Raw genomic sequence first — 18,426 nt, forward strand, 5'->3', positions numbered from 1 at the left:
CGCGCCGGGAAGCCTATTTTACATAGGCCTCCCGGCGCGCGCAGAGCCCCGGGACTCGCGTAAGTCCCGGGGTTCTCGGAGGGGGGCGTGTCGGGGGCGTGTCGGGGGCGGGCCCGGTCGTCGCGGCGTTTCGGGGGCGTGTCGGAAGCGTTTTGGGGGCGGGTACGGGGGCGTGGCTACGGCCCGGGGGCGTGGCCGTGCCCTCCGTACCCGCCCCCAGGTCGCGGCCCGGCGCGCAGGAGGCCCGCTGGCGCGCGGGGATTTACGCCTCCCTCTGGGAGGCGTAAATCCCCCGACAAAGGTAAGGGGGGGGTTTAGACAGGGCCGGGCGGGTGGGTTAGGTAGGGGAAGGGAGGGTAAGGTGAGGGGAGGGCAAAGGAAAGTTCCCTCCGAGGCCGCTCCGATTTCGGAGCGGCCTTGGAGGGAACGGGGGGAGGCAGCGCGGCTCGGCGCACGCAGGCTATACAAAATCGATAGCCTTGCGCGCGCCGATCCAGGATTTTAGTGGATACGCGCGGCTCCGCGCGTATCTACTAAAATCCAGCGTACTTTTGCTTGAGTCTGATGCGCAAGCAAAAGTAGGCTGATCGCGCTTCTTTTAAAATCTACCCCTTAGAGTATATTATGAACTATGTAATCGTAAAATATTGGCACCCCATGGATAACTTAGAAAGCAAACCAAACCTATTTTGTGCCTAAATATAAACCGTTGTGATGGTGCATAAGTAAACGACGGTATAGAAAAGTTTTTAAATAAAATAAATAAATACTCAGAGACCTTCAGCGAGACAAGTTTTAGTAGTCCTAGGCCACATGGTGGCGGCTATTTTCATGGTTCCCAACACCAGGCTACACATGAGACGCCTGCAATGGGGTTTGAAACATCAATGGAAACAACACTCGCAACAATTGACACAGAAGATATCGTTGACCTCTGAAATGAGGGAGGACATAACATGGTGGCTTCTGGACTCCACCCTGTCCAAGGGAGCATTGTTCAGTTCCCCTCCCCACAACGCAGTCTTAACCACAGATGCGTCTCGCAAGGGCTGGGGTGCACACCTCGAGATTTACGAAACACAAGGGTTATGTACAATCTTGGAGCAAAACCTGTAAATAAATTTATTGGAACTCAGAGCAATTCGCAATGCATTACAAGTGTTCCAAGACCATCTGAAGGGCCGCAGGGTCATGATCTACACGGACAATCAAGTGGCAATGTTTTACACTAACAAGCAAGGAGCGTCCGGTTCATGGTCCCTTTGCAAGGAAACCCTGCAAATATTCGAACACGCTCACAGAAATTGCATATATCTGCACGCAACTTACCTGCCAGGCATGGCAAATACAAGAGCGGACAGGCTAAGCCGCATCTTTCAACCTCACGAATGGGCACTCAATACAGAAATAGCCCAAGACATATTCATGCAGTGGGGGACACCTTCGATAGATCTCTTTGCAACGGAGATCAATGCTCAAGTTCCCAAATTCTGCTCGATAAGACCAAGCCAATTCAGGATCGCTCAAGATGGGAGGAAAGGCCTCCTGTACGCCTTTCCTCCCATCACTCATAACAAGGACAATTCAAAAGTGCATAGCAGACAAAGCTCAACTGATACTAATCGCCCCGGCCTGGCCGAGGCAGCCATGGTACAGTTTCCTTCTCCAACTATCCATCATGGATCCAATTTGGTTACCGAATCACCAAGATCTTCTATGCCAAGATCAAGGGACGCTTCTACACCTGCTACACTCATCTCTCCACTTAACAGCGTGGAGATTGAGAGGCTCCTTTTAACAGAACAAGGAGTTTCCACTTCGGCACAATTCATTTTGTTAGAATCCAGGAAACTCTCAACGAGGAAAAATTATAGCTATAAATGGAAATGTTACTCTACCTGGTGCATTTCCAAAGGTGTACCACCATTGGATTGCTCACTGGAGCTACTTATAGACTATCTTCATACACTACGCAGCTGGTCTAGCAACATCATCCATCAGAGTTCATCTCAGCGCCATAGGGTCATATCACAGGCCAGTTAACAATATTCCTATATCCAATCACCCCTTACTATCTCATTTCATCAAGGGGTTAACTCACCTTCATCCTCTGATCTGTAAGCCTCCAGTTCCATGGAACCTCAACATAGGTCTGGAACAGCTCATGCTTTTCCCGTTTGAACCCATGGACTTGGCACATATTAAATACCTCACTTGGAAAGTTGTATTCCTGGTTGCAGTAACATCGGCACGAAGAGTTAGTGAATTACAGGCCTTGGTCCATTATTCTCCATATTTGCAATTTCATCACCAAAAGGTAGTTCTCCGAACTCACCCATCCTTCCTACCAAAAATGGTTTCTCAATTCCATCTCAATCAAATCATGGAATTACCCACCTTTTTCCCTAAACCTCATGCAAATGATGGGGGGAAACTATTGCACACACTAGATTGTAAAAAAGCCTTAGCATACTACAAAGAAAGGTCAAACTCAGACTCCCGTGTTTCTCAACTCTTTGTCTCCTTTGATCCAAAGTCACCTGGATTATCAGTGGCTAAACGCACCATCTCCAGCTGGATAGCGCAGTGCATCAAATTCTGTTACGACAAACAGAAACTACAACTACATTCTCAGCCTAAAGCTTACCAAGTCAGAGCAGTAGCAGCCTCATTGGCACACCTAAAGAATGTGCAACCTATAGACATTTACAAGGCAGCTACATGGTCATCGCTTCATACCTTCACATCTCACTACTGCCTTGATCAACAAGCAGCCACTGATGCGAAGATAGGGCAAGCAATCCTGCAATCTCTATTCTCCTATCCAAGGTGACTGCCACACTGTCAAAGATCATGTACAAATATGTATATCATAAACAACATGATCGGGAGCTTGGGTCTCCCATGACAGCATGGCTAATTCAGCCCTGCTATCGACGGGAAAAAGCAAGTTTGCTTATCGTAAACGGTGTTTCTGTAGATAGCAGGATGAATTAGCCATGCTGACCTACCCTCCTCTCTGGCAGTCACCTAGTCTTTGACTACACTTCAGCTTAATCACAAACTGAGGAGATTCCGTTACTTTCCTGCGTGGGAACACTCACGCAGCCACAGAGAGCAAAGCTCTAATCTCTGGTTTGACAAGCTCCACCTCCCGGACCTGATTGACAGATCCCATGACAGCATGGCTAATTCATCCTGCTATCTACGGAAACACCGTTTACGGTAAGCAAATTTGCTTTCTTCCCCACAAAGAAAAAGCTTGCGCAGGCTGGCGACTTTGATTGTCGGATAAAGCCCTTTTGGAGATTTTCTTCAATTAATTCTGACATTGCTTTATTCTCAATGGCTGAGAGGGTACACCCGTCCTTTCGGTGGCTCAGCATTGGGCTTCAGTCTGATGACACAGTCATAGGACCTATGTGGAGGAAGAATATCAGCTGCTTCTTTGGAAAATACATCCCCGAAGGATGCCCAGTCAAATTGGGGTTGGTGCACTTGCACCAGGGTAACCCCAGGACGATAGGGTGCATGGCCCTTTCCAGTACAAAGAAGGAGAGCGATTCCGTATGGAGAGCTCCAATGCGGAGAGTAACTGGTACGGTTTGGCAAGTCATGTCGCCCGGTAAGGGCTCTCCATGAATGGAGGATAACAGTAGTGGATCTTTCAACTTGATGAGGGGAATCCTCAAGTATTCCACTAGATGTCTGAGAATGAAGTTGCCTCCTGCCCCTGAATCCACCAGGGCAGGAGTCTAAACTGTGACTGGTCCATAGGTCAAGGAGACTGGGAGAGAGAGTGGAGAAGAGGGCGTAGTAAGGCCTAAGAACAGTCCTCCTGCAGGACTTAGGCCCGTCCGTTTTCTGGACGAATGGAGCATGTAGAGACATCGTGGCCAGGCTGACCACAGTACATGCAAAGGCCCTGCCTCTTCCGAAGTTTTCTCTCTTTGGAAGTCAAAAGTCCATGACCAAGTTGGATCGGTTCATCTTTATCAGCAGAAGAGATTACTGGAACCATCCGAGGTGCAGGTATAGCACTAGCCTGTTTCAACCCAGGTAACACCTTAGGCCGGAGTTCCTTTACCTTGTCCCGGAGCCGGTGATCAATCCGAGTGGCCAAGGCTAGTAATTCGTCCAGCGAGTCAGGTGTTTCGCGAGCAGCCAGCTCGTCCTTTAAACGGTTATCCAGGCCTCTGAAGACGAGAGTCTTGAGACATTTGGGGTTCCAGCAGATTTCTTCTGCAAGAGTTTTGAACTCTATGGCAAATTCAGCCAGTGATCTGTTGCCTTGCTTCAATTCAACCAAAGCAACCGGCGACAGCAGTTCGGGCAGGATCATCGAAAATGGATTTAAATAAGTCCATAAATCCTTCTATGTCCTGCAAAATGGGGTCCTTGCATTCCCATAAGGTAGATGCCCAAGACAAGACCCTACCATCCAAGTAGGAAAGGATGTAGGTAGTATTGGAGAGAGCCGTAGGAAATAAAGATGGCTGTAAGGTAAAATGCATGCAGCACTGGTTTAAAAACCCCTGGGTCTTCTGGATTTCTTTGGGAAAACGGATTGGAGCCGCCAGTGGTACAGTAGTCTTTAACGTTACCTCCTGTAACTGACCTTCATGGTTGGAAGCTGTGCCTTGAACCTTCTGTGTGTGTAGCTGATGGAACGCTGAAGTAAGTTTCTACAAGGCGTCTTGCTGCTCCGCAGTGCGTCGGGCCAGACCCGTTATGGCCTGCAAGGCATTGAGCTATGCCGGATCCATGGACTTAGCAATCTGTTATTATTTGTGATAATTGTGGGTGGATCCTTGGGTCAGTGGCAGATGACCATGCCCACAGGGGAAGATCCCGAAAGGGACCACAGGTCAGGCGCAGAGTTGGGAGACAGACACATACTAGTTCTTTTATTAAACTGTTTTTGAGAACCACCAGAGGTGGCAGTAGTGAGCTGGAAGAGCCCAGCTGGGCTGTAGTCCCTCAGGCACTGGAACAGCAATCCTAGGATGGCTGAGCTGTAGAGAAACTGAGATAGTGAGTAGGCAGAGAATGCAGAGTTCAGGAACAGAACCTTGATGGTAACACTCACACAATAGTCTCTTGGAACAGCCCAGGAGCTGGAAAGAAGTAGGCCCTTGAGGAGCGAGTACCTGGTTCCAGGGAAAGCTCTGAGAGAGAGATGGTAACTCACTGGGATTGTAGGCAGCGGTGACTTCCTGGCAGAAGTTATATTCAGTAGCAGGTCCAGGAACGTGGGCCCTCGAGGAGCGAGTACCGGTTCTAGACTGCAACCTGAAAAGCAAGAGAGAGAGAGCGAGGCCCCCGAGGAGTGGGTATCCCTGGTAAAGTCTGAGGAGGCAGAGTAGCAAGGTAAGCAGAGAGCGAATCCCATCCACAGCAATACCTGAAGGCAGCTAGGTAGGAAACCCTTTGCTAACTCGATTAGCTAGCAAAACAAGAGACCTTAAATATCTGGTGATGATGACGTCATCTCAGGGGGACGCCCCTGAGGTTCGCATCACAGCTGGTACTTGAGTCGGGGCTGCGCCACGCACGCACGCCCTTAGGCCTCAGGAGAACATGGCGGAAGGCAGCGTCTGGCTGGTCCGGGGATGCCAGAGGAGGTTGGCAAAATGACGCCACGGCAGCCAAACTTCCATCAACCAAAGAGGGAGTCGCCAAAGAGGTAAGGTGGGCGGAATGGAGACGTCGGGCAGCGACGGTCGCAACATAGTTGCCAGGAATTGCCAATTCCAGAGCGGACAGATTAAGTCGAGTGTTTTATCCTCACAAATGGACTCTCAACCCAAACGTGGCTCAAGATCTATTTCACCATTGGGGGATCCCAACAATAGATCTCTTTGTGACAGAAGTGAACGCTCAGCTTCCTCGTTTCTGCTCACTCATCCAATTTTCCTTCCAAAGGTAATATCGCATTTCCATTTAAATCAAACTTTAGAATTACCAACATTCTTTCCCAAGCCTCATTCGAACGACAGAGAGCGTATGCTTCACACACTTGACTGCAAACGTGCATTAGCGTACTACAAAGATAGAACGCAATCTGCTCAACGGGCTTCTCAACTTTCTGTTTCCTTTAACCCTAACGCACCAGCACTTCCAGTGACCAAACGAACCATATCTAGTTGGATAGTGCAATGTATAAAATTTTGTTATGACAAGCAAAATCTAAATCTACCTTCTTTTCCAAACGCTCATCAAGTTAGAGCTATGGCAACATCCATAGCACATCTCTGCCACATTTCATCGGTAGACATCTGCAGACATCGGTAGACATCTCCAGACATCGGTGCTCATCTGTTCACACATTCACTTCTCATTATTGCTTAGACCAACAATCAATAACTGATCCGAGGAGGTTAGGTCGAGCTGTACTGCAGTCCTTATCCTCTTAAAAATAAATAAATAAATATAAAGGAGGACAGAAGACTTACACAGTGAAACAAAGGGTCGACTACCACTTCTTCGGATCACGCACATGAATGACTCAAGTACGACAGCATGATCAGGAGCTTTGGATTCCTATGACAGCATGGCTAATTCAGCCCTGCTATCGACAGGAAAAAGCAAGTTTGCTTACTAGGAATGTGAATCGTGTCCTCGATCGTCTTAACGATCGATTTCGGCTGGGAGGGGGAGGGAATCGTATTGTTGCCGTTTGGGGGGGTAAAATATCGTGAAAAATCGTGAAAAATTGTGAAAAATCAAAAAAACGTAAAATCGCAAAACCGGCACATTAAAACCCCCTAAAACCCACCCCCGACCCTTTAAATTAAATCCCCCACCCTCCCGAACCCCCCCCCCAAATGACTTAAATAACCTGCGGGTCCAGCGGCGGTCCGGAACGGCAGCGGTCCGGAACGGGCTCCTGCTACTGAATCTTGTTGTCTTCAGCCGGCGCCATTTTCCAAAATGGCGCCGAAAAATGGCGGCGGCCATAGACGAACACGATTGGACGGCAGGAGGTCCTTCCGGACCCCCGCTGGACTTTTGGCAAGTCTTGTGGGGGTCAGGAGGCCCCCCCCAAGCTGGCCAAAAGTTCCTGGAGGTCCAGCGGGGGTCAGGGAGCGATTTCCCGCCGCGAATCGTTTTCGTACGGAAAATGGCGCCGGCAGGAGATCGACTGCAGGAGGTCGTTCAGCGAGGCGCCGGAACCCTCGCTGAACGACCTCCTGCAGTCGATCTCCTGCCGGCGCCATTTTCCGTACGAAAACGATTCGCGGCGGGAAATCACTCCCTGACCCCCGCTGGACCTCCAGGAACTTTTGGCCAGCTTGGGGGGGGGGCCTCCTGACCCCCACAAGACTTGCCAAAAGTCCAGCGGGGGTCCGGAAGGACCTCCTGCCGTCCAATCGTGTTCATCTATGGCCGCCGCCATTTTTCGGCGCCATTTTGGAAAATGGCGCCGGCTGAAGACAACAAGATTCAGTAGCAGGAGCCCGTTCCGGACCGCTGCCGTTCCGGACCGCCGCTGGACCCGCAGGTTATTTAAGTCATTGGGGGGGGGGTTCGGGAGGGTGGGGGATTTAATTTAAAGGGTCGGGGGTGGGTTTTAGGGGGTTTTAGTGTGCCGGCTCACGATTCTAACGATTTATAACGATAAATCGTTAGAATCTCTATTGTATTGTGATCCATAACGGTTTAAGACGATATTAAAATTATCGGACGATAATTTTAATCGTCCTAAAACGATTCACATCCCTATTGCTTACTGTAAACGGTGTTTCCATAGATAGCAGGATGAATTAGCCATGCTAACCCACCCTCCTCCCTGTTAGTCGACCAATTTTTCTTCTAGGCGTACACCTAAGCTTAATTACAGACTGAGGAGAATCTGTTACTTTCCTGTGCGGGAACACATGCGCAGCCGCAGAGGAAACAAAACCTTAACCTCTGCTTAAGAAGCTCCGCCTCCCGGGCCCTGATAGACAGTTCCCATGACAGCATGGCTAATTCATCCTGCTATCTACAGAAACACCGTTTATGGTAAGCAAACTTGCTTTTCACTGCAATAAGGAAAACCTTGCAAAAAAGTCCAAAAAATAGAAAAATGTGGCAATTTCATTGGAAAACACTCAAATGAGGTGAGACCAAAAAATCTTCACTCCCCTTTGGGTCCGTGTTCATGTGCCAGAAATGTAACCCTGTTCTTACATGTGACCCTCTCCCTTTGAATCTTCCAGAAAAATCTGGAAGACCCAAGGGGAGACCTAACACAGAACAAGGGTGCACACCTCAAAATGTAGTTTCAAAGAAAATACATTTATTAAAGAGTCTAAATAAAATATTAAAGTCAAAACAAAATTATCAGGATAAAGTCCAGGCAAAAGAGACAAAATCTTGAAGAAGCAGGTTGAAATAGAAAAATAGTCACAGATGTAGTACAGTTCAGTGTCCAAAAAGGAGAATTCCTCTCAGATTTTAATTCAAGGTCCTAGCCTTTAATCCCAAGGTCCTCATGATAACCCTTCCTTATACCTATAACTCTTCTCTCTACTTTCACTTTTGGCTTCCCCCGCAGGATCAAAAAATCTTCTCCTTAGAGCTTTAGGTCCTCTGAATGGCTCTCAGTGATCTTGACCAAAAATTCCTTAGCCACACCACCACCTCACTCCTAGGAGGCTGCAAGTAGCTAACACATACTAAACTCACTCTCCATTCCTCTACCTAGGTGGAATCCTGAGTTAGGAATCCCATGACTCTCCCCTACATCTTCAGCCTTTACAGTCTACTCAACAACTCCCCTGTGCCTTGTGCTGACACACTATTTAACCCCCATCCAGCCCATCATTTTAAGGAAGGAAAGAAAAAAAAAAGCCTTGCATCCTGCAGAGCAATGTTTGCACACAGCTCTATACACTCTGGGGTGGATTTTCAGAGCCCTGCTCGCCGGTAAGCCTATTTTACATAGGCCTACCGGCGCGCGCAGAGCCCCGGGACTCGCGTAAGTCCCGGGGTTTTCGGAAGGGGCGTGTCGGGGGGCGTTTCGGGGGCGGGCCCGAACCGCGCGGCATTTTCGGGGCGTGTCGGGAGCGTTCCGGGGGCGGGCCCGGGGGCGTGGCTACGGCCCGGGGTGGCCCGGGGGCGTGGCCGCACCCTCCGGACCCGCCCCCAGGTCGCGTCCCGGCGCGCAGGAGGCCCGCTGACGCGCGGGGATTGTAAGGGGGGGGCTTAGACAGGGCCGGGTGGGTGGGTTAGGTAGGGGAAGGGAGGGGAAGGTGAGGGGAGGGCAAAAGGAAGTTCCCTCCGAGGCCGCTCCGATTTCGGAGCGGCCTCGGAGGGAACGGGGGTAGGCTGCGCGGCTCGGCGCGCGCCGGCTATACAAAATCGATAGCCTTGCACGCGCCGATCCAGGTTTTTAGCAGATACGCGCGGCTCCGCGCGTATCTACTAAAATCCAGCGTACTTTTGTTTGCGCCTGGAGCGCAAACAAAAGTAGGCCTATTCGCGGAGTATGAAAATCCGCCCCTCTATGAAATCCATTTGCAGGAAGAATAGCTCTTCACCAATATTTCTTTCTAGTGACCCTAGGCAGAGATACATTTTTATTGTCCTTTCTTTTACAACCTTAACTTTAATGGAACTGACTGATAATAAATGAAATACACACTTTCCTGCATTCTCATTTTTCCATTTGTGCCACTAAACCAAGAATAAAATATAAATTCTGTTGCAATATGGGAGTTTTTTTCTTAATGAGATATTGATTATTGTTTTAGGGTGGTAATCAAACTGCTACTATAATTGCATTGTGCTCCATGAAAGATTTCAACTTGGCTCAGGAAACGTGTCAGTTGGCAATCAGAGATGTTGGGGGCCTTGATGTGCTCATTAACTTGCTTGATACTGAAGAAATCAAATGCAAGGTGAGTAGTTTTATTTCAGTATAAGAATTTTTTTTATTTTATGACTTTTTTTCCTGCACTAAAAAATGTGTTTTATTATGATAAGTGAATATAATCCAAAGATTAAAGAACTGTGATGCATTTTTTTTGTAAATATAATGCCCCTTGCCAGTTGATAGGACTTCTCTAATAAACCTATGGCACCTCCACTGATTTCAGAAGTATGGATTTTCTGTGTGACCTCAACGAATATATGTCTGTTTGTAGGATTGGAGAAGTTATATGGGGAGTTACAAAGGTACATTTTACATTCTCCATTGAAAAGCAGGATGAATTGGCCCTACAAATGGAGTCATATAATCTGATGGCACCAATGTGGAAAGCTCTGGAAAATCTTAGAAGGCTTTTTTGGGCATTTGCAGAATTTACAGCATGGTGCTGCCGTATGTGGCCCAGTGATAGGGTACATGACAGAAAGCCTCAGACTACCTTAAAGGACCAGTTCCAGCTATTTGGCCCGGTCCACCTTAAGATAGACAGGAAAGGGATCCTCAGGTGGGAGTGTTTCCCTGAGCCAAGGGATAAAAAGGTGAGGCCCTGAGAGAGAGACAGAGGCCCCAGGAAGATGAAGGAAGCTGTAATCAAATGCTGTATCTGTTTTGGACATTTTCTTTTGCTTGTCAGTCTGCTGAGGTAAGCATACATTTTCTTCTGATCTCTTATACAATTCTGTAAATAAACTGTTGAAAAGCAGACCAGATTCCAGCCTGGTCTGTTCTCCGGCCTATCACAGTCCTAGACCGCTCCAAGGGTATCACAGGCCTTTTTAATTGTTTTTGTGTGCAGTGACTCGACATATTTTTCTCCTGCTTTTAGCCTTTTTCAGCATACATATTTCTTTGTGTTTTATGCTTCGTCTATCACTCCAAAATTCTGGTATTTTTCTTAAGGACCATTGCACTAGGCTGTTTTATTTTCCATGGGTAAGAGGCCCATTTTTGTAAAAGTTTGATAGGGATGCTAATTAGCTCATTAGCATCTCAACTCATTAGCAAACCTTTGTGAGAAATATTTTGTACATTGCCATTGTTGGGAACTGTGTGTGTCCCCTGCTATGGTAATGTGTATGGTGGCCCAAGATCAATGGGTTTGTAAGATTGTTAAATGGGCTATATGGCTTGTCTGAATCTCCTCCCCACTGTATGTTTTAAAAAATCCTTGGTGGTCCTTGTTGACACCCCTCAACCCCTGATACTTTTGCAGGCTGTAAGTATGCAAAAATAAGCAAACAGTTCTTTATTAAGCTCTGCCCATTAAATTCCCCTTTTTGTCTCCAAAATAAAAAGAAGCCGTAATTTAGGGCCCCTAATCCATCTGTCCTCTTTCAAGGCTAACTCCATAGATTGGGCGATCTTCTGAGGGTAGGAGCAATCCTTATTTACTCCTGCCCCGCCAGGACCATCTTAGAAAAATGGTACCGGCTGACCGCATGCACTTCTTACAAAAGAATGCATTGGGTCAGCTGACAACATTTTCAAAGGTGGTGCTCTTGAATAAGGAGTGAGGGGGATCACTTCTGACCCTAGAAGACTTCTCCTATATGTGGGGTAAGCTTTTGAGGGGTGGGGATTATAAAGGACTTTTCCTGATCATACCCAGATCAGTCCAGAAAAGTGGGTTGTGCATCCCTACCAGCAGGTGGAGTCAGAGAACAATTAAAACTTTGGGCACTGCTACATAACGAGAGTGCCACCTGCAGTCACTCAGTATGTCTCTGACTCCAGTGGGTGGTACAGATGCACACCTGCAGTCTTGAGTTATATTTTTTATTTAGTTAGTTTGAATTTAATTTTTTGGTTTACGGTCGCTTCCTGAGGTGTTAGGCGCCTTTGTGGGCCATCCCTCAGTAGAAGTCGGGCGTCCGGGGAATTGGATATTCCTGTCAGGGTTTTGCCCGCCACAGTTCGGTGTCTGACGACCAGGGGCTCCTGGCTACTCACCACTGACTCTGCTACAGCTGCTCCCTTGTCTCCTGCAACAGCTTTTCTCTGTGTCTTGTAAAGTTTAATTAAAAAAAAAAAAAAAAAGAGATGTTTTCACTGTGGCTGACTGACAGTCTTCAGTGCTGAGGTAAGGAGAGGTGCAGGAGGGACGGAGTCTTTTAAGTCTGGCCGCGAAAACTGTCAACAGCGTTCCCCTGAGCTCCCGGTGCTCTGGGTCATTTTTTGAGGGCAAGGGTGAGTTTTTCTCAGTGTGCCTCATTTACTCGCCGCTTCCCTGCTGGGGGCCTTGCGATTTCACTATAGATAGGCTCCTTTCCTGTAGCACGGCTGCGTGCATTTTTTTTCTCCTCAGCCGGTAGGCTCTTAGTCCGCAGCATGAAAAGTTTGTTTTTCTGGTCCTGCCTGACTGAAATTTCCTCCGCGTTGTGGCTCCGAGCTTTTCTTTTTTTATTCACTCCCTTTTCTATTTCACTTCAGAATATCGGCGCACTGCTGCGGATGGGACTGAAAACAGAATCGCAGGCCTGCCGCGTGTGTGGGCCACACAGCCAGGCATTAGATGCGGCCTCCTTATATGCAGCGTGTTCCCTGGGGTTAGAGGGCTCTTCAGGGCTTCTTGCCTCCTCCCTCAGGGAGGAAACTTCTGTCTCGCCTTCGGCTTCGCGGGAAGAGGATTCTCCACCTGTTCTAGCCCCGGTGAGGGAAGACCTCACCGGGGGAACTGATGATATCAACCCAGCCGACTCTCCAGTGGGGGAGGGGGACCTGGAGGGCTTTTCCCCAGAATTTGTCGTCCTTATGCACCAGGCTTTCCTGGCAAGGAAACGCTCGGGGGTAAAGCGGCCCTGTCTCCTCTGGGCAGGTTCGGACCCGCCTGAGAAAAAGAGGTTGGGGTACAGACCCTCGTCAGAGCCTCTCTGATCAGGCTCACCCCACAGGGGATTCTCCCTAGGGTACGCTAGATCCGATCCCGGGGTCTGGGGCGACGCCGGCTTCTGGGGTAGTAGGGGCGGCAGACCTGGATCCATGGCCGGATCCGGCTGATGTGGATACTGACGATCCGGATGAGCCCGGTGACCCTCCCGCGGAGGGGGATGACCCCAGCATGGTGCGTTTGTTCAAACGGAATGAGTTAAGACCCCTTATTCCCCAGGTCCTTGAAGTTCTGGGACTTAAGGTTTCTCAAGAAGAGTCTGACAATGAGGGTGTCAATCCAGTCCTCAATGGCATTATGGGGTCCCACAACATCTTTTCCTCTGCTTAAGAAGGTTCGCAAACTAGTGACCCGGGAGTGGGAGACTCCGGATTCCGGCTTGAAGGTGGGCAGAGCTATGGCAAAACTGTACCCGTTATCGTCTGATGTTTTGGATTTACTGAAGATTCCAAAGGTGGACGCCGCAGTCTCGGCAGTCATGAAAAAGACCACTATCCTGGTTGCTGGGGCGGCTGCCCTTAAGGATATGCAGGACCGCAAGCTGGAGATCCAGTTGAAGTGAGCATTCGAAGTTGCCGTTCTAAGCCTTTAGGCGGCGGTTTGCGCTAGCCTCATGTGGGTGTGTCTGTGTTGGGTTCAGGAGTCGGCTGCCGGGGCGACAGTGGGGCTCTGCAGTCTGTCCGCCTAGAAACAGGCATTGCTTATGTTGCAGATGCTTTGTATGATCTGGTGAAGACCTCGGTGAGAGATATGGTGTCCTTGGTGTCAGCGCGGCATCTCCTCTAGCTGCGAAATTGGGTGGCGGATTTGTCCTCCAATTTCCAGCTTTCTAATCTACTCTTTAAGCTCCTGTTTGGGGAGGATCTGGATCAGCTAGTAAAGCTGCTTGCCGAATCCAAGGGCAATCGGTTGCCAGAAGATTAAAGATCTTCTAAGAAAGTCTTTTCTCCTCGAGCTAGGTATCAGGACTCTCGCTGCTTCAGAGCAGGTAGATACTCCGCACTTCCTACTTCTAAACCTGCTTCAGTGCGCCAGCAGTCCTTTCTAGGGGGTCGCCGGCCTGGAAGAGATTTTGGACATCTTGGTGCAGGAAGTAATAAAAACCCCCAATGAAGCCACGAGCACCCATTCCATCGTCAAAGCTGTCGGAGGCAGATTATCCAACTTTTACATGGAGTGGGCAAGGATTATATCAGATCGCTGGGTCTTAGAAGTGATCAAAGACTGGTATGCACTGGAGTTCTCGCGCCCAGTCCAGGAGGTTTTTGTGGAGTCCCGAATGGCCTCAAGTGTCAAGCGAGAGGCGGTCCGGGTGATTCTACAACGACGAGTTCCGGAGGCTCAACAGGGACAAGGTTGGTACTCCTTGTACTTTGTGGTCCCCAAGAAGAAGGGCACATTTCGGCCTATCCTCGATCTGCAGAAGGTGAACTGTTGCCTTCGGGTTCCTCGATTTCATATGGAAACCCTGAGGACAGTGATGGCTGCAGTTCAAAAAGGGGAGTTTCTCACTTCTCTGGACCTCACGGAGGGGTATTTACACATTCTGATCTGGCTGAATCACCAGAGGTTTCTGCGGTTCAAGGTCTTGGGATGACAAGGATGACAAGGTCTTGGGACGTCACTTCCAATTTCGAGCCCTCCCATTTGGTCTCACAACAGCTCCTTGCACGTTCACCAAGGTGATGGTGGTGGTGGCGGCGGCCTTCCTTCGTCAGGAGGGAATCTTGGTCCACCCGTACCTGGATGACTGGTTGATTCACACGAAGTCTCGGGAGGACTGCGAGAGATCAGTGCACATGGTGATGTTCACATTGCGATCCCTAGGTTGGGTAATCAATGTGCAGAAGAGTCACTTGGAACCCACTCAGAAGTTGATTTATCTCGGAGCACAATTCGATACCTTGCTGGGCAAAGTGTTTCTAGCGGCGGACCGAATAGGAAAGTTGCAGGAACAAATACATTCCCTTCTTCGAAGGAACAATCCCACAGTGTGGCATCATCTTCAGGTCCTGGGCTCCATGGCTTCAACCTTGGACTTGGTTCCTTGGGCGTTTGCTCACTTAAGACTTTTACAGCGTGCGCTTTTGTCTCTCTGGAGCCCGGTGTCAGAGCAATTCCATCTACCAAAGCCTCTACTTCAGGAATTCAGAGCCAGTCTGTCATGGTGGCTGTCACTGGACAATCTGGAACGGGGGGTGGATTTGGACACTCCGAATTGGCTGATAATCTCCACCGATGCCAGCCTCTCAGGTTGGAGGGCGGTGTGTGCAGACAGGTCCGCCCAAGGGCTCTGGTCGGCAATGGAAAGATCCTGGTCCATAAACCGACTCGAGACCAAGGCTGTATGTCTGGCCGTGCGGGCATTTCTTCCCTGGATCCAGGGCAGAATGGTGCGAGTCTTCTCGGACAATGCGACAACGGTGGCGTACATCAACCGGTAAGGCGGGACTTGAAGTCCCGCCATAGCACTGGAGGCATGTCTTCTGTTCACCTGGGCAGAGCGCCATCTCGAAGGCATTGCCGAATCCCATGTCGTGGGAGTAGAGAATGTGCAAGCCGATTATCTCAGCTGTCAGCAACTAGACCCAGGGCAATGGGAACTATCTCTCGAGGCATGGAATCTCATTTGCGCCAGATGGGGAACTCCTCAGCTGGATCTGATGGCAACGCAGGTGAACAAAAAAACAGTTTGTTTTTTCAGCCGTCGCGAAGAACAGGGCTCGGTGGGCATAGAAGCTCTTGTGTGTCCTTGGCCCACGAGGATTCTGCGGTATTCCTTCCCGTCCTGGCCCCTCATAGGTCGGCTTCTCCGTCACATAGAGCGCTACCAGGGAAGAGTGATTCTGGTGGATTAAGGAAGCCATTTGTACAGCATACATAGCCCGAGGGCGTCAGGTGCCTTTGGGTCTCAGAGCTCATTCCATTAGGGCTCAGGCTACCTCCTGGGCAGAGTGTCAGTTACTGTCGCCTCAGGAGATCTGTAGGGCGGCGGTGTGGGTGTCTATTCACACTTTTACGAAACATTACCGATTGGACGTTAAGGCTTCTGATGAGCCGTCCTTCAGGGAGAGTGTGCTTCTTGCGGATCTTTCGGGTTCCTGCCGAGTGTAGGGTGGCTTGGGTACATCCCACTTTTCTGGACTGATCTGGGTATATCAGGAAATGAAAATTGTTTCTTACCTGCTAATTTTCGTTCCTGTAATACCACAGATCAATACAGAGGCCCACCCCCTTCTTCAGATACCGAAAGACTGTCTTGGTCAGAGCCTGCTTAAGTTTTTTTTATTGTTGAAGTTCCTTTTTTGCAGACATGATTTATGGTGCAGTTTTTAGCAGTAGTTCGGTCTGGTTTCTTGTCAGCGACGAAGTGGTAGTCCGGAAATTTGGTTGGGTGCTACCCTTCGTTATTTAGTTCTGTTACATGGGCTTGGGTACAGGTAAATACTGAGTGACTGCAGGTGGCACTCTCATTATGTAGCAGGGCCCAAAGTTCTAATTGTTCTCTGACTCCACCTGTTGGTAGGGATACACTGATCTATGGTATTACAGTAACGAAAATTAGCAGGTAAGAACCAATTTTCATTTTGTTTGCATGTTTATGACCCACAAGGAGGTCAGTTGTAAGGGTCCACATGAACCACAAGAGATTTTTGGAAATTGGAGGGGCAGGGTGGGGCTTCAGATGGGCTGCATGACCCTTTTTTTAGTTTGCATTTCAAATTTACATACAAGCATAACTTGTAGACAGAATGTGAGATACTTTTACAATCAGTTCTTAATAGTCCAGGAAACTAACATAATTAACAATACCAAAAATAAAGTACCTCCATTATTTATGAGGAAATAGAGGGAGACCACTGATAAACATTAGAGCGACTAACAAAGGACAATCTTTTTCTAAAGGAGACAAGTTCTAGGTTCCCCACAATAACTTCTTTATTCCCCCATATATCCTTCAGAACAATTTTAGGAGTGTGAATCCACAAATGCATGTAATTGAGATGTTTCAAGAAACTCATAATTTGAATTCTGAAAATTAATTAAACATTTACATAGATATTGTTGCGTGTCCCGGCCGCGTTGGTGCCCGACTGGGCCTGCTCACCTCACACTTCCCTCCACAAGCTCCGGACACTCTTCCCTTGCCTCGGCTGCCAGCTCTCAGCGTCCTCTGCGCCTCCCCCGCTCACCGTCATCTTTGCAGGCCTCACAGTGGAGCTCACGTTGGGGCTCTGCGTTCTCGGCCCTGCCCCTAGGCATGCGTGCGGCCCGCGTTCCACCCTTTAAAGGGCCCAGGGCGGGAACCTCGGCCCGGATGCCGCCCGATGATGTCACCTAGTCTCTGCATTTAAGGCGAGGCTCTGCCCCCAGAACCTTGCCTTGGCAAACAGGTCATCTCTTAGGAGAAGCTAGTTGCATTCCTGTCTTCCTGTGTTTTCCAGTGCTCCTCCATTCCTGTGTTTCCTTGGTCCTTCTTGTGCTCCAGCGTCTGTTCCTGTTCCGCTACTTAGGTTGTACCTTCTCGGACTGATTTCACGGTACTGACCTCGGCTAGCCTGACCACGTCTGGACTGATTCCCGGTATTGACCTCTGGTTACCTCTGACCACGATTGGCCCGCTGCCTGGAACTGGCCTCTGCTTTGCCTCTGACCACGATTGGACCATTGCTTGCTACGCACAACAAAGCTCTGGAATTTGTTGCTAGAGGATGTGGTTAGTGCAGTTAGTGTAGCTGGGTTCAAAAAAGGTTTGGATAAGTTCTTGGAGGAGAAGTCCATTAATGGCTATTAATCAATTTTACTTAGGGAATAGCCACTGCTATTAATTGCATCAGTAGCATGGGATCTTCTTAGTGTTTGGGTAATTGCCAGGTTCTTGTGGCCTGGTTTTGGCCTCTGTTGGAAACAGGATGCTGGGATTGATGGACCCTTGGTCTGACCCAGCATGGCAATTTCTTATGTTCTTACTGACCACGCTCAGACTGATATCTGGAACTGACCCTTGCTTTGGCTGACTACCCTCGGACAGATACCCTGGCTTTGACCCTTGTGCTCCATAAGGATACTCTCTTCGCTGCCCCGGTGACCACCAGGCCAGCCTGTTTGGACGCTACCCGCGGCCTTCTTATAACTAGACCTATAGGTGCTGCCTATCTTGACCAGAGGACCTCCAGTTCCTCTCTTACTCCATTGGTATCCGGTTCCCTCCATTCTGGTCTAGTCCAGTTGTTCTTCACAAGCTGCACACCCTTGCTCGTGGTGGCACACCTCTCCGGGAGACCCTCAGAGGTCCAGCTAAGCCCAGGCAGTCTGGGAATCCAAGGGCTCAACCCAAGGAGCCCCCGGACTGTTATTGGTGAAGCTCCAGCTAGCCTCGTTCTTCTTGTGTGCTCCGCCTCCTGGCGGCAGGCGCCCTCTGGGAACTCTCAGGAGGCCGTACCAATCCTGCGCTAGGCCAAGGGTCCACCTCCAGCGCAAGAGATATTTCAATATAAACCTAGCTCCAAGTACTAACACTGCAGCTCTCATTGACAAGAACTTCTTACGCTTCTCTTGAGTAATTTTTGTTATATCTGGATACATCCAGATCTTCTGGCCATGAAACAAATGAGCTGGATTT

At 49.2% G+C, this 18,426-nt stretch overlaps 1 protein-coding gene across 1 annotated transcript in view; it reads left to right on the forward strand.

Annotated features, from left to right (window-relative positions):
• Nucleotides 1-18,426, forward strand: part of ARMC4 (armadillo repeat containing 4) — an 890,525-nt gene that overhangs the window by 379,581 nt on the left and 492,518 nt on the right. The window contains exon 11 of the mRNA XM_029588639.1: nucleotides 9,741-9,887. Coding sequence (XP_029444499.1) covers nucleotides 9,741-9,887 — 147 coding nt within the window. The remainder of the gene's footprint in view (nucleotides 1-9,740; nucleotides 9,888-18,426) is intronic.

The sequence above is a fragment of the Rhinatrema bivittatum genome, chromosome 2 (genome assembly GCF_901001135.1).
Source record: "Rhinatrema bivittatum chromosome 2, aRhiBiv1.1, whole genome shotgun sequence".
Taxonomy (NCBI): Eukaryota; Metazoa; Chordata; class Amphibia; order Gymnophiona; family Rhinatrematidae; genus Rhinatrema; species Rhinatrema bivittatum.